Source organism: Cucumis sativus, chromosome 1, assembly GCF_000004075.3.
Source record: "Cucumis sativus cultivar 9930 chromosome 1, Cucumber_9930_V3, whole genome shotgun sequence".
Lineage (NCBI taxonomy): Eukaryota > Viridiplantae > Streptophyta > Magnoliopsida > Cucurbitales > Cucurbitaceae > Cucumis > Cucumis sativus.
Genome location: NC_026655.2, coordinates 16,114,897 through 16,131,359, shown reverse-complemented (window position 1 = coordinate 16,131,359; position 16,463 = coordinate 16,114,897). Strand labels below are relative to the sequence as shown.

Sequence of the window (16,463 nt, the reverse complement as noted above, 5' to 3'; positions counted from 1 at the left end):
GTGGTAATTATAGCTGCTCTATAATGCACTAATATCTATGATATAGAAAGATCAATAAAATTTTCTATAATGTATTGTATTTTACATTCCACCGATGAATACATGTATATTTGTAATGTATAAATTCTATATATATATATATGAATGGTGAAGGTGTTTGTGTCCTTTCAAACTCATAAGGTCGATTTCTACCATTTAAAATTTTGAAATTAATTATATTATTCATATATGTACGTACTTTCTATTTTTTTTTCGCGAGTATTCAAAAGATTGAAAATTTAAGATGCTTTTAAATTGATTTTCTAAATACTTATAAACACTTAAAAAGTCCATCTAAATATAGATGGGTTGTGAATAGATGAAATATGTTGGTTGAATGTCCATAATTTAGGAACAATTTTTAAGTATTCATCTTTGAATAAAGTGGCTGCTTTCAAGAAACCAAAACTAACAAATATTTATTGAAAAATAATTACACACCAAAGTACTGTTTAGAAGTGTGGTTAAACTTAATTAATGTATATCAAGAACAGACTCAAAACTGTTAAAATCATTTTAATGTTTGATTGTTTTATTTTTAAACATGAGTTATTTCGTAATGGTTAAAACTAAAAGGGTTAAAACTAAAAGGGTGGTTTTGAACCTAAAAAATAATAATAATGTATCAATTAACCATTTGAAAATCACACTAATCCTAAACCTTCAATAATACTCAAAAAGTAAAATGAATTTAGAATCTCAGATGATATTATATTCTTTTCTTAAAAAAAAAATGTATTTCATGTAATAATGTGCATTTTATTTTGCTTTGTTTTGCATTATTCTCTTATCAAGAGAAAAATAAAAAATATTTTAAAAGAAGATAGGAGACTAATACATAAATGAATGTATGTTTGCTTATGCATTTTCTTTTTTCTATCACAGGCTATAATCAAACACACAAAACAAAGATGGACGAATTTTTTAATAAAAAATAATAAGAGTAAAAAGTACGACGGGTGACAATACAATTAAATAGGATATACAAAAATGGGTATAGCTTAAAATGAACCAAAATATATATGGAACAATTAATACCTCTATTTTATATTTTATTACCTAGCTTCATTCATAATGGTTAAAAATCACTTTGAATCTCAATCTGTCGTTAAAGTAATCAATTTAGATTTTTAAACTTTAGTAATTGATATACAAACTAAATTATTGACAACAACAAAATTTAGAGACTCAATTATTGCTTTAACATTCCTTAAATCAATCAAACGTGTTTTTTTAATTTAAATAAACGTTTGTTAGCCATAATGGCAGAATAAGAATGCAATGTAATGTATGTCGCGATGCAAAGTGATCGACGTTCTCGTTTATTTAGTTTTAATAAATATATAAGTAAGTTGAGAGTCGTTACCAACTATATTGAAATGTGATTGGTCATGATAAAAAATATTCATTCATGCATCTAAATATATATTAGGCCAGGTAGAACTGGAGAGCACTAAAATGAGTGGAGAAACCGACTACAGGGATCATTAGTCGGCAACAAAAAGTCAATTATGGAATCCACTTTCCTCAAACTCATCTCAACACCAACTTCTTCAATAATTCACTTCATTTTGTTCATACAGTCTATATATATATGTATGATGAACTTCAATCATTTAACATTAAAAAAATTGGCACCTACCGGCCTCCACTTCAAATTAATAATATTAAAACATTTGTCCAAACGCCATAATCTTCAAACAATTTTGGGCAAATTCTTAGCCACATAATTTGCCCTCCGCAATCTTTTTCTCTCTTTTGTAGTGGCCACTTCATCGTACCATTTCACAAAGGGTCCTATCATCTTCAACAAATTTTGCTATAAATACCTCCCTCAAGTCTCTCCATTAATTCCCACATCACAAACCTTTTAAACTCTAAAACCTAGAGAAGCTTTAACACAGTCCCCCGATTGTTTTATTCTGTTTAAGACAATAATGGCTTCAATCAAGTCCCTTGCTATTGTTGTTTGCCTTCTACTCTCTTTTTCTGCCATTCTTTCTGAAGGTCGAGTGGCAAGAAAGGATCTCGGTATTGACCTTGGAGGAGTCGGAGTTGGACTTGGAACTGGAATTGGCTTAGGCATTGGTGGAAGTGGCTCTGGTTCTGGTTCTGGCTCTGGCTCTGGCTCTGGCTCTGGCTCAAGTTCATCCTCATCATCATACTCTTCGAGCTCAAGCTCGGGGTCTGGAGCTGGGTCTGAAGCTGGTTCTTACGCTGGATCATACGCAGGGTCACGAGCAGGCTCAGGTTCAGGTGGAAATAGGAATGGAGGGTCGGGATATGGTTCGGGATATGGTGGAGGTTCGGGCAGAGGAGGAGGCAGCAACGACAATGGTGAAGGATATGGTGAAGGTCATGGCTACGGGGAGGGTCGTGGATATGGGGGAGGAAACTGAAGAGAGAAGAAAAAAAAAAAAAAAAGATAAGAGGACGTATAAGAAAAGTATTAGGTTACGTAGTTGATTTAGGTCATGATCCTAACTTTATGTATTTAAATAAAAATAAGGGAAGATGGAAGCTTGTTTAGTAGTGTGTGTTTTAGCGGTCATGAAAATATTGTTGGTAGAACAAGTGTGATGGATTTTCAAGGTGTTTCTTGCTTTTAGCCAATTTCATGTGTATGTTAATGTTTTACTATATATTATATGCTAAATATAGTTTTCTTTTTAAATCTCCCCTATATTGTTTTCACACTATAAATAAAATAAAATGTTGGTTAATATTTTCTTTTATATATCCTAAACTTGTAATTAACACATGTGATCACATAAAATTTATCATTTTATTTTAATACATACAAAAAAGGAAACTCAACCCTTATAGATTTATGAAATCTAAAAGGTAAAGAATGTGGTTTTCAGTTCAAACATGATGTTTTATGATTAGGGACATGTACCACCCAACTTATTAGTTTTTTTTATTTTTAATATATTTTTTTTAAATAATAATTAATAGTATATGCATTGTTTATTACAAATTATATATTGGCTTGGCCAAGTTGAGCAAGATTGTTTGGACCAAAGTTAGGAAGTTTAAAACAGGCTAGGGTCCAAAAAGAAAGCAAGCATGGATTGAGGCCCGAGTTGAGGTTGACCATAAGAAACCAAACTGAAATCCAATCTTAAAAGAGACTTAACTCGAGAAAACACTATGCTATTTTTAAAATGAGTTATGACCGAGAATCGTTGTATTTTTTTTTCTTCGTAATTTTTCTTTTGTCTTTTTTTGTAATTATTCTTATGAAAGTGGTTAATATAATGTGAAGTGGTGTATTATTTCGTACATGAATGATGTGATCACACATCATTTGCTATGATATAGATATTCTAGTTGATCGAAATGATAAATCTTTTCATGTATAGATGTGATATGTAGACCATAAATATGAAAAATTGTGATCTAACATTAGATCAAATTATATGTTTCAGCCAATAATCATGATCACCTTATTTCATTGCCATGTACAATGAAGTTGAAAAGTGTGTATCATATTTAGACAATAAATATATTATTGATCATGTTTTTGTGAATTAAGAAAAAATTTGTTTGGTTAATTAATGCTATATTTAAGCACTAGAAATACATATATATATATATATAATTGAGTGGATATGGACAACAATTGACATTAATTTATATGGTTACTGTTAGATTTTTAGTTATGCATTATTATTGGATTAAAAAGTGAAAATATATTTATGTATACCAGATGAAATTAATCCCCTCTATTAGTTTTATATGATCCATTTATAGAAATGGTTGAAATTAAAACGTGTGGGAAGCTGGATTATACTTTCTAATATAGATATTATTTGTATATTAGTTGAGTTATATATTCAACTAATTTAACTAATAGTTATATGGATATTAAGTCAAACTCGATTCGAATTTGTTTGTGATCTATATACCCTTATAGACATACTTTTACTAGACTCCAACATGTCACGCTTCAATTAGTCGAACTCTCTACTTTCTTGAATTCCATTTGAACAAAAATAAAAGAAACACTAAGCTTATTCCTTTGTTTAAAAACATCATCATATATAGTAAATGTTCATCCTTTCTGAGATTCACCATTTTAGAGTTGGATCTTGGAGTACGTACATGCTGCCTGCAACAAGAGTAACTCATATTTATCGAAAATATAAATGTATATTGTCGATAGCACGTGAAGGTTAGCCTTAATTAGGTTTTTGTTCATTGAATTTTAACATTAATCCATACAATGTGAGTCATCCACCAAGTGTAAGTCAATGGAATGGAGGCCTATCCCATAATTAATTATTAATTATTAGCAATCAATAACCATTATCAACAGATTGTGAATTCATAACCACAATCTGGTGCTGCCCACCATCTATTTCACAATTATTCTAAATTATCATCTCTCTCTATTACATCAACCACACACACACATATATATATATATATATATATATATATATATATATATATATATATATATATATATATATATATATATATATATACGATGGCAATGAACCAAATAAACACAATTCTTAATTATATACAAAACAAATATCTCAACGCATTAATTAGGTAAAGATAAGCAATAACTTACCTTTTTTACTATTAGTTTATAACCTTCTCTCCTTGCATTTTACCTAACAAATTTCATTTAAAAATTGAATAGGAAATTAGCTCAAATAACACATTTCAACCCCTATTGTCAATATAAACAATCCATATTAATATATGATAGAAAGTCTTTGCTTAGAGAGTATTATTTAGTTGCATATCATATGGTATCCTGCAGCTTCTCTTATAATCCTATATTATTATTGATAAATATTTGTCTTAATTATTAGATATGATGCATGATTTAAAATAATCAATTATACTAATCTAATTAACTAAACCACAATAGTTAACCAATTACAATGTATTACTTATTTATTGAACAGAAATTCTACCACGACTAGATACTTCTTAACTTTAGTTGCTATATTTTCTTATTTTATATATATATATATATAAACATTTCAGTTCTTCCCAAGGTATGAGAATCTCTCAGTAAACTCAGTTTCGATAACCTATCAAGTATGCTCCGTTTCTCTCCTACAAGTTCATCAAACAAAAGTTCACTTCACACTATTTTGTCAAAAGCAAGTAAATAACAACTTCAAAACTTTTGGGTCGTTTTATGAAATGAGAAAAATGAGAACATAATAACAAAATTAGTTTTAACACACTAACCCACCATATCGATTAGTGGAGTGGCAAGCTATAGCCGAAATCTTTTTGAAAGTTAGAAGAAACCTCGACCACATTCAGCCACAAAAATTGGGACAACAAGGATTTACACTCACCTCTCCATTATAAATTATTTAATTCCCAAACAGTTTACTAATTTTTTTAAAAAAAGTGCTTTCAAAATTCTATAAATACCTGCACCAATTTCGCCAAAATACATTACCAAATTCACAGACCCATTTCCTAAGTTTCGAAGTTTCAATATTATTAGATTTTCGAAATTAAAATGGCCTCTATCAAAGCTATTGCTGTTCTCTGTTTAGTACTATGTATGTCAGTGATTGAATCAGAAGCAGGGCGTGTGGCCAGGAAGGACCTGGGCCTTGATCTTGGTGGCTTGGGAGTTGGTCTCGGCCTTGGTTTGGGGTTGGGCTTAGGCGGTGGAAGTGGGTCGGGTGCTGGAGCCGGGTCTGGATCCGGATCCGGGTCTGGGTCCTATTCGTCCTCATCCTCACATTCATCAAGCTCTAGCTATGGAGGGTCCGGTGCAGGCTCTGAGGCCGGTTCATATGCTGGGTCTTACGCAGGGTCACGTGCTGGGTCAGGTTCCGGCAGCAGAAACGGCGCCAGCGGTGGAGAGGGTCATGGCTATGGCGAGGGACATGGTTATGGTGAAGGAGGTAACAACTGAAAGAAAGTAAAGAAAGTGGAAAAGATCAAAAGTAGGATATTGAATAAAAACCACAGCTAATGATGGGTGGTATCGGTAACTAGAGTAATACTTGAATGCATTTTGAGTCTCACCTCTCTTTTATCCTTCCTTCTTTTATCTCTTAAATATTATTATTATTATTATTACGTGAAAATTAAAATTAAAATTAGATAATTTGATGGAATTGATAAAATTAGACGATGTTTTAGATGCATGTAAGTATTTATCTCGTAATTATAATTAGTGTAGTACTTTGTATTATTGTGTCAGTAAACTTATGACGATTTTATTTACTTTTAAGTTTTAAAGATGATGTATTTTCCAAAAACTTTGTTAATAGTTTACTTTTGATTTGTCCACAACTTTAATTTTTAATTTTCTAAGTGTTTGAACTAAGGTTGTTAAGTAATGAAGTTGTAGTGGAGTGACATCATTCATCTAACTTCAATTAAAAATGTAAACATAGGTATTATGGTAACAAAAGATTTATTTTTGGAAAATACACCAACCTTGAAACTTAAAAGTTTTTGGAACAATGAAGGAAAAACAACGTTCAATCTAATATTATAACAAGATAATTAACGAAGTAAAAAAGTAAATTCAATGTAGAGGCTACGCCAAATCGAGAAGATATGTTCACTAGAGTATAATTAAATAGATTACTACAAATATGCAACTTATCTTTTGAAAGACTATCTTAAGATACAACAAAATTACTCTAAAAGATGACTTAGACTCATAAGTAATTGATACTTGATTGATTGCAAAGAGAGACTTTTTTGAATTGAAAATTAATGTTGAACAACATGTCAATAACTAACTATCATCACGAATAAGAACAACAATCTTTCTTTATAGTTCAAAAATTTTGTCCATGAACACAAAAAATATACTGTAGCAACACTCGTTAGAAATTCCTTCTTTTTCTTCTTTACAAAATACAAAACACGAGTCAAACACAAATAAGGGAAGACCATCAACCTATCATAAGGGAAAGTTTGAAACAATAAAAGAAGATTTTACTGCCAACCAAAAATTTTAATAACCTCTATCAATTTTAAATTCAGTAAAAATTTGCTGGTAATTTTTTAATACTTTGGCTTTACGTAATTGTGTGGATAGATGTAAAACCATTTTTATCACCACAATCTTGGATGAATGACCATTTTGCGAAAACATAATTAATTTCTTCTCATGTAAAGAGAGATGTCAACCATTGAAATTTTTTTTAGCATTGTTGGTGTAATATATTATAAATAGGGTAATTATAGGTAGCAGTAAATTTAGAAATAATAATTTGACATGTAACAACAATTTTTTTAAAAAAAATTAAATATAACTAAGTTTGTAATAACTTATAAACTTTTGTGGTATATCATTCATAAATCTTCTTATATTTTGTTATATTTGTAAATATTTTAAATTATTACTATACTTTTAATTATTTTAAATTTAATTGTTATATGTTATAAATATAGTGATGAAGAATGTTTTTAAATTCATATTATAAAAGCTTTCTTACTAAGTTGGAATCACAAGCATATTAGAAATTAATTAAACTACATGTATACATTTTTACACGCACACAGTGGTAAAACCATAAATTTTATATGAGGACCACCAAGCACTATATAATAATCATATTAAAAAATGTTAAACAAATATATCGACGTTTTACTTATGTTCCAATAACTTTCACTACATTTGTAGCCATAAAGAAATATCAGCAATTTTCTCATAATTTTTTGTAATGTAAATATGTGAATTTAAAAATTGCATAGAAAAAGAAATTGTATCAAAAAAAGAATAATACATTTTTCATGGAATATTGTTGAGAGAGTGGAAGTTTGGATTACCAACTTTTTTCAATTTTTTAAAAATATTTGTTAGATAACAAATGAATATTTGTTAGATAACAAATGAGGGTTAGGAAATAAGTTAGTGTTTCACCAACTTTGTTGCATTTTTTAAAATATTTGTTAGGGAACAAATGAGAGCTAAGAAATAAGTCAGATTTTATGTTAGGCGAGTTTTTTCCTCTTTTTAAAAAAATTTCTTCCTTTTAGGAAATTATTTTAAAATTTTGCAATGGACACACAACCATTACACCAAAACCAAAATTAGCTAAAATAAAACTAAATTTAATATATATTGTAATCTGATTCTTTAAAATCAATACTAAAATACAAAATCCGTTAATGTGAAGTTTGTCCATGTATATATATAAAAGTTTTATAATTTTTAGAGACATGAATTCCTACTTATGATATGTGTATTTAATTTTCATATTCACTTATTTTGAAATAATGTATTTTAGACGAAAATTAAGTTATAGGAAAATCTACAAAAATAACACATTTTACAAAATATTTACAACCTATAGTGAATTCTATCACTTATAGTCATTAATATGCTATAATGATATAAGACTATCAGCCAAAATTTTGTTATAGCTTGTAAATATTTTATTTTATTTTACTATTTTTAAAAATGTCTCCAAACAAATAATACATTTTCCTAACAATACAATACATTAAAATTATGTAATTTCTATTTTTTAAAACATCTCTTAAATTTTATATAAAAGAGAACTTTTCTGGTTTGTAATTCAATCTAAATTATATATCGAAACAAAATAGTTGGATAAGAGGGAATAACTTCCCTTCCTAGTGTGTTAAAAAGAAGAATAAATTTGTTTGTGATAACTTTTTTTTAAAATTTATGAAAAGTAGAATATTTGACAAAAATATTTACATTCGTACCGTCAAGTATAATAAATGTATAGTTTTACCAATTTTGTTGTAGGAAAGTAAATAAATTATTGTATTTTCTATTTTGCGAAAAAAACTCATTTTATTTGTTCCTTATATTTTCCAATAGCTTGAAAATTTATTGCAAATTTACAAGGAATAGTTAAGATGGAAAAATGCGAATAATTTAGCAATAATAATTACAAATCACTTCTACCCATTTGTATGATGTTAGAAAAGAAAGCCAATAATTAGTTGGCAGACCAACCATAAACCTAAGCAGAGTGTGATATATAATTACATAGGCATAATATGAATACTGCTTTTCTTATTGCAAATCTCAGTCTCCACCTCAAAGTTTGCATCCAACTTTATGGTAAGATAAGTGAGCATATGTACCTCTCCTTAGTCATACCCACCACACACAATTTCAAATTAAAACCTATATATATGTGTACATGTATGTGTGTGTATATATACTCTTTTAATTTCCTCATTCTCTCTTAATTAAACATCTTTCTTTAATAATAATGGCTAGTTTGAAATCTGACGTTTACCCAAGTGGGGGCATTGGAGGTACAATTCTCGTTGGGGTTGGAGCTGGAGTAGGAGCTGGTGGACCTGGAATTGGACACAGTGGAAGTGGTGGTGAGGGGACTGGATCTGGCTCTAAATCTATTGATGAACTCTAAATCTAAAGCAGGGTCTCAAATGGGTTCTAGGTCGGGTGGTCGTAGAGATGGACGTTCAGGTTATGGAGGAGATGATGAAAATGAGATGATATTATCTTCGATTAGCAGATTGATTATTAATTAAAAATATATAATTAACAGTAATCATGAATAAGAACAACAATTAATCTTTTTTCGCGATTCTGAAGTTTTTTTCACGAACGTCATAAAGAACATATAATCGAATTATAAATTCTTGCGTTACAAAATACAAAACATATAAGATTACTTAAAAAAAACCACACAAATAAGAAAAGAACATCAACAGGCCATCAAAACTCCCCACAACAATATGACTAAAGAAAAGTTTGAAACAATAAAAGTAGATTTTTTTAGTGCCAACAAAAAAAAATTAATAGTCTCTATTAACAGACTATTAATTTTAAATTTTCAGTAAAAAATTGCTGGTAATTTTTTAACACTTTGGCTTTATGTCGTGTGGATAAATCTAAAACCATTTTTCACCACATTAAAAACATCTTTTATCTCTTTCTTTTCACATTTCAATGGTTTCTTCTCTTGTAAAGAGAGATATCAACCATATATACATATTTTTTTTAGCATTGTTGGTGTAATATATTATATAAATATGATGATAACTAATGTTTTCTTTTATATATAAAAAAAATGGATAAGTAATGTTTTTAAATTCATATTATAAAAGCTTTCTTTCCATACATTAGGTTGAAGTTGGAATTAAGCCTATTAAAAATTAACTAAGCTACCTTAGGTATGTATATAAGAATTTATAATTTTTAGAGACATCAATTTTCATATTCACTTATTTTGAATATAATGTATTTTAGAATACTAATACATTGAAATTATTTAATTTCTATTTTAAAAAACGTTTCTTAAATTTTATATGTATAAAAGAGATAATTTTTCTAGGTTGTAATTCAATGTAAATTATATTGAAACAAAATAGTTGTATTGGAGGGAATAATTTTCTTTCCCTTTGTGTGTTGAAAAGAGAATAAATTTATTCCGCATAAAATTTTACTTTAAAAAAATTCCATTTTTTCTTATATTTTTCATTACCTTAAAAATTTATTGCAAATTTACAACCAATAGTTAAGATGGAAATATGCCAATAATTTACCAATAATTACTAATAACTTCTACCCATTTGTATCATGTTAAAAAAAATGCCATTAATTAATGGGCAGACCGATCAAAGCTAAGCAGACTGTGAGATAGATATAGGCATAATATTTGTATGTGTATTATTAGTCTTTTGTTAGTGCAAATCTCAGTCACCACCTTCTCGAAATTTCCATCCAACTTTATGGTGAGCATATGTAGCCCTCCTAGTCGTACCCACCGCACAATTTCAAATTAAAACCTAAATGTATTTCTCTAAAAATAATCCAAACCAAAAACAAAAGATAGTGGCCAAAAAGAAAAAAAGAGAAACACTCGAGAGATCGGCTTGCGCATGCTACTCCACTATTCCATGCCGCAATCTATATGCGCATGCCACATGGCGCATACTCAACCCTGCTTTCTTCCTTCATATGATCCTATAAATACCCAACACTTCTCACTTTAACTTCACTTAACACAATATATATACACTCTTTTAATTTCCTCATTCTCTTAATTAAACCTCTTTCATTAATAACAATGGGTAGTTTGAAATCCTTGGTTCTCGCTGCTCTTCTTGTTTCCTCTCTCTTCGTTGTGTCCTCCCAAAGTCGTGTGGCTAGGAAAGATTTGGGCCTTGACCTAGGTGGGGTGGGCATTGGGGTTGGAGCTGGAGTTGGCATTGGACTTGGTGGGAGTGGTTCCGGCGCAGGATCTGGATCTGGCTCGGGCTCTGGATCGAGTTCAAGTTCTAGTTCTAGCTCTAGCTCTAGCTCTTCTTCTTCTGGGTCAGGTTCCGACTCTGGATCTGAAGCAGGCTCGTATGCAGGGTCTCGAGCAGGTTCTGGATCGGGTGGTCGGGGAGGTGAAGGGTCAGGTTATGGTGGAGGATATGGATCCGGTTATGGAGGAGGGCATGGAAAATAAGATGTTATTATTTTCAATTAACAAGGTGATTATTAAAAGATATATATAATTATGGTAATTATGGTTACTATGTAATGAATTAGTATCTACAATATAGAATGATCAATAAGATTTTCTACAATGTATCATATTTACATTCGAGAAATTAATGGAACCATATTTGTGATATATAAACTCTATATATATACGAGTGGTAAAGACATTTGTCATCTCCATCTCATATGTTTGGTATCTACAATTTAAAATTTTTAACATAATTATATTCTATATATGTATTTTATTTCTTTTTTTTTTTCGTTTTTGATAAGTACTCAAAATAATAAAAATTTAGGATGTATTTGAATTGACTTTCTAAATAATTATAAACAAACTTTTTTACACTTAAAATTAAAATCAATCTAAATCATTATTCAGAAACAATTGTCAATAGTTTTACATCTATCCTATTTTTGACAAACTAATCATATACTTAAATAAAATTAAACACCTGGAGTAGAGATGCTCCATATACAAATATTTATTGAAAAATAGTTACACCAAAGGAAATTATGATATTGGTGTGGGATGTGTTAATAAGTAGAACAACAAAGTCAAAACTGTTAAAAATCATTTTAATATTTGCTTGTTTTATATATTTTTAAATATGAGTTTCTCAAATTGCTTTTAAAATAATGATTAAAACTAACAGGGTGGTTTTGAACGTAGCAAATTATAATAATGTCTCAATTAACCATTTCAAAAGCACACTAATCCTAAACCTTCAATAATACTCAAAAGGCAAAATGAATTTAGATGGTTCTATTCTTTTTCTTTTTTTATTTTGGCATTTTGTTTTATTGAAAAGAAAATGTATTTGATCACGTAATAACGTGCCTTTTATTTTGTTTTGTTCTGCATTATACTCTTATCAAAACATATAAGAAAAAAATTAAAAATATTTTAAAAGAAGAGATGAGATTAATACATAAATGGACGGATGTTAACGGATGCATTTCTCTTCTCATCACACACTATATAATCATGCACAAAAGAAGATATAATTTTTTTATATTAAAATAATAAGATCATTAGAATGAGTATATCGTAAAATATACCAAAATATATCTTGAACAAGTATGTTATACCATTCCATTCCATGTTTGGTAACAAATTGATTTTAATTATAATTAATACGATTGTAGTTTAATATTTTACGTTATGTCTTCAAATTTTTTTTTTTTTTTTACGTATTTCAAATATTCCTCTAATTGATCTTCAAACAAACTCTAACCTGTATTAGCTAGGTTGGCAATGTTTTAAGTTAGAAAAGAAGAAACAATCTTTATAAATAAAATAAGACAGACATGCACCTTAATTTGGAGAAGGAATAAGAAAAGAAATTAAAATAATTGAAGGCAGATCACACGTCATAACCCACTCCACTCAATATTTGAATGCATATTCTTGAGTAGGGGATGTAAAAATAATATTACAATAGTAGTTTAGGAAAGAAAAATGGAAAAAAATTATTAGAAAAATCGTGGAATAATTTGATATGAGGCATAAAAGTAGATAACGTCGGAATGCATTGTATTTTCCCGAATGATATTACGTAAAGTAGAAGGATCCCCATTCCTCCCACCACCCACTGCTCACTACCCCACTCTTTCACATGTGCTCAACACCTTCTTCATCAAAACTATATATAATACCATTTCTTAATATTATCTATACCCTGACATTCACCCTTTTCTATCATTTCATTTCTCTATAAATAATATTAACATATCATCATCTACCCCTTTAATCAAATATACATTTTGAAACAATCAAATGGTCTCGTCTCACTTCTAACACATGCTAGAGTAAGCATGATAGATAAAAAAAAATGAATAAATCTAGTGTTGATTTGAAAAAGGTCCAAATTAAGAGTTCTCAAAAAGTATTTCAAAGAGTTAAATCGATTGATTTTTGCTCATCGACAAACAAAGTTTATTTGAACATTTACTAAATCAAGCATAATAGGTTAAGATTTGTTTGATTTTGTGAGAAAATTTTTGTTCAAGGTAAGTTTCTTAATCTGTTATTTGTTTAGGAAGTGAAATTTTAAATTTGATTTTAATATTAAGAAAAATATGGAAGGACGGAATTGCGGTAAAATAGCATCATGGGGTCGGTGAGCTGTACAGACTTCAGAGTAGTCAAGCCCAAATCTCTTTCTTATTCATTGTTATTCAATTCAATTTATACTCTACCAAAAAAAAAAAACTGTCATTCACAAACACACACCAATAATGGAGCAACCCTAGGAATTCAATGCTTTAGCCCAACCCCTCCACTCCCTCTATCTTATATCTATAGTCTATATCCCACATTTACATTTTCCTAATTTCCTTTCCCCCATAACTTTAAATTAAATTATATATGTTACAAACACACAAATAAACGAATTGATGTCACAGGACACCCTCTTACTTGTATCGCCACTAATATTAATAAAATTGCTAATATTTTAATTACAATAATGAATGAATGGATACTATGTGTAGTATTATTTCTATTTTTAAATTGAGGAAATCCATTTGGTAGTTCCTAGAATCACTCATCTCATCTCATCTTGCATCTCTCTCTTGTGCAGTCCAAGACCGGCAATAAACTTGGTTAATTTCAAATTTTAATTTTATCTTATCAATTATAATTTAAATAGGTTTGATAATAATATGTGTTTTTTGTTTCTTAAATTTGAATGGCAGACCAATTCTCAATCTATAATAAAAAAAAATTAAAAGAAAAAGAATTAAAAAAAAATGAGTTTCTTAATCAATCTTGTCCTCCACCGGCCAGCCTAATCGTGAGAGGCCTGAACGCCTTGACGCGGAATGATCCACATCATTCAATCCCTATAAATATAACCCTTTTCTTTACCATTACCTTTAATTAGCATTTCCATCCGTTTATTATTCTTCCATTTTTTTCTCCTCCTGTTTGTTGACCCTTTTCTTTTTCCTTTTCTTTTCTTTTCTTTCGAATTTCCCCATCGGTTTTTCTTTTTTAAATTAAAATTTTAAAAAAATTAAAAGAAAAAATTCGTAAGCAATGCCAACATTGGATGAAGAACTCTTCCCTTCCACCCCTGGTAAATTCAAAATCGAACAAAGAAGCTATGGGATCAACCGTCAATTCTACCGTTTCTTCGCTTCAACCAGCACCATGTTCTTATGGGCTCTTTTCTTAATCGCTCTCACCGTCTCCTATCTCAGCTTCCAAAGCTTCGTCGATTCCGGTACCCGCTATCTCTCCGCCTCTTGGGGCGGTCTCCAATGGGAGAAACAAGTCCGTACATCCGCCGAGATCACCCGTTCCGGTGGTATGTCTGTACTCGTCACCGGTGCTTCCGGTTTCGTTGGGACCCACGTTTCTTTAGCACTCAAACGTCGTGGTGATGGCGTTGTTGGACTTGATAATTTCAATAATTACTACGATCCTTCCCTTAAAAAAGCTCGTAAGGCGCTTGTTAACCGCCATGGTGTCTTCGTCATTGAAGGCGATATCAACGATGCCCGATTACTCGATAAGCTTTTCGACATTGTCGCTTTTACTCACGTCATGCATTTAGCTGCCCAAGCTGGTGTCAGGTACGCAATGGAGAATCCTCATTCTTATGTTCATAGCAACATTGCAGGTCTCGTTACTCTTCTCGAGGCTTGTAAATCGGCCAACCCTCAACCTTCTATTGTTTGGGCTTCCTCAAGCTCTGTTTATGGTCTCAACGAGAAAGTCCCTTTCTCCGAATTGGATCGTACTGACCAACCCGCGAGTCTCTACGCTGCTACTAAAAAAGCCGGCGAGGAAATTACTCATACTTATAATCACATCTATGGATTGTCTATTACTGGTTTAAGATTCTTTACTGTTTATGGCCCATGGGGAAGACCGGACATGGCATATTTTTCGTTTACCAGGAATATTCTTCAGGGCAAGCCGATTACAGTTTATCGAGGGAAGAATGAGGTGGATTTGGCTAGGGATTTTACTTACATTGATGATATTGTGAAAGGGTGTTTGGGATCGCTTGATACATCGGGAAAAAGTACCGGATCAGGTGGGAAAAAGAAAGGGTCAGCACCGTATCGAATCTTCAATTTGGGGAATACGTCGCCGGTGACAGTGCCGGCGCTGGTGAATATTCTAGAGGAGCATTTGAAAACGGAGGCGAAGAAGAACATTGTGGATATGCCCGGAAACGGCGACGTTCCGTTCACGCATGCGAATATAAGTTCAGCCCGGATTGAATTCGGGTATAAACCGACGACCGATTTGCGAACCGGGTTGAAGAAATTCGTTCGATGGTATTTATCTTACTACGGCTACGAACACGGGACGCCTGTAAATTAAGCGACGCCGTTTCATTAACAAATATATTTTTTGTTGTTTACTGTATTTTTTTTCTTTAACATATATATATACATTTATCTTTAGGGCTGTTTTATTACCGCTCTTAATCCGGGAAAGAAAATGTGAAAGGAAAACACGGAAAATAATGAAAAGCAAATCCGTGAAGTGAAGTGGAGGAGATGTACTATTTGTTGTATGATAATCATTTTGTACAAATTCAATTCCAAATTCAATTTTTTTGGGAATCCCTTTTATTTGCCTCAATTTTTATTTTTATTATTATTATTGCTTTTTACTGTTTTATAAGAAAATACTTTATTTACCCTAAATTATTTATTTACTTAAATAGTTATGTCAGTGGAATATTCTACTTAGGCATCAAATAATAAACTCACCTTCTATTTATGTCAATTAAAATAAATGATCTCTTTATAAATAAAAGAATAAAACATTGTCAAACACAATATTACAATGCAGTGGCAATTTTATTTTTGTTTTAAAAGATGTCAATCATACTTGCTTCATTTAAATCTACATCATACAAACCAATGTATATAATTACTTTACATTTTTTTGTAGAGAGGATTTAGGTTCCATTCTCATTATTAGTTTTTGTAGTCTAATGTT

At 30.4% G+C, this 16,463-nt stretch overlaps 4 protein-coding genes across 4 annotated transcripts; all 4 read left to right on the top strand.

Moving 5' to 3' along the window:
- The first annotated feature begins 1,876 nt into the window (after window positions 1–1,876).
- LOC101204868 (glycine-rich cell wall structural protein 2) lies at window positions 1,877–2,716 on the top strand. The gene has a single exon (XM_004146612.3). It carries the CDS (start codon window positions 1,977–1,979, stop codon window positions 2,436–2,438), a length of 462 nt encoding a protein of 153 aa, XP_004146660.2. The 5' UTR covers window positions 1,877–1,976; the 3' UTR covers window positions 2,439–2,716.
- Window positions 2,717–5,467: 2,751 nt separating this feature from the next.
- LOC101205117 (glycine-rich protein DOT1) lies at window positions 5,468–6,261 on the top strand. Its single transcript, XM_011657725.2, has one exon. The coding sequence runs from the start codon at window positions 5,543–5,545 to the stop codon at window positions 5,945–5,947; it is 405 nt and encodes a 134-aa protein (XP_011656027.1). The 5' UTR covers window positions 5,468–5,542; the 3' UTR covers window positions 5,948–6,261.
- Window positions 6,262–10,996: 4,735 nt separating this feature from the next.
- Window positions 10,997–11,677, top strand: LOC101205361 (glycine-rich cell wall structural protein 2). Its single transcript, XM_004146614.3, has one exon. It carries the CDS (start codon window positions 11,076–11,078, stop codon window positions 11,460–11,462), a length of 387 nt encoding a protein of 128 aa, XP_004146662.1. The 5' UTR covers window positions 10,997–11,075; the 3' UTR covers window positions 11,463–11,677.
- Window positions 11,678–14,454: 2,777 nt separating this feature from the next.
- LOC101217921 (UDP-glucuronate 4-epimerase 1) lies at window positions 14,455–16,083 on the top strand. The gene has a single exon (XM_011657718.2). It carries the CDS (start codon window positions 14,538–14,540, stop codon window positions 15,834–15,836), a length of 1,299 nt encoding a protein of 432 aa, XP_011656020.1. The 5' UTR covers window positions 14,455–14,537; the 3' UTR covers window positions 15,837–16,083.
- Window positions 16,084–16,463: the final 380 nt, after the last annotated feature.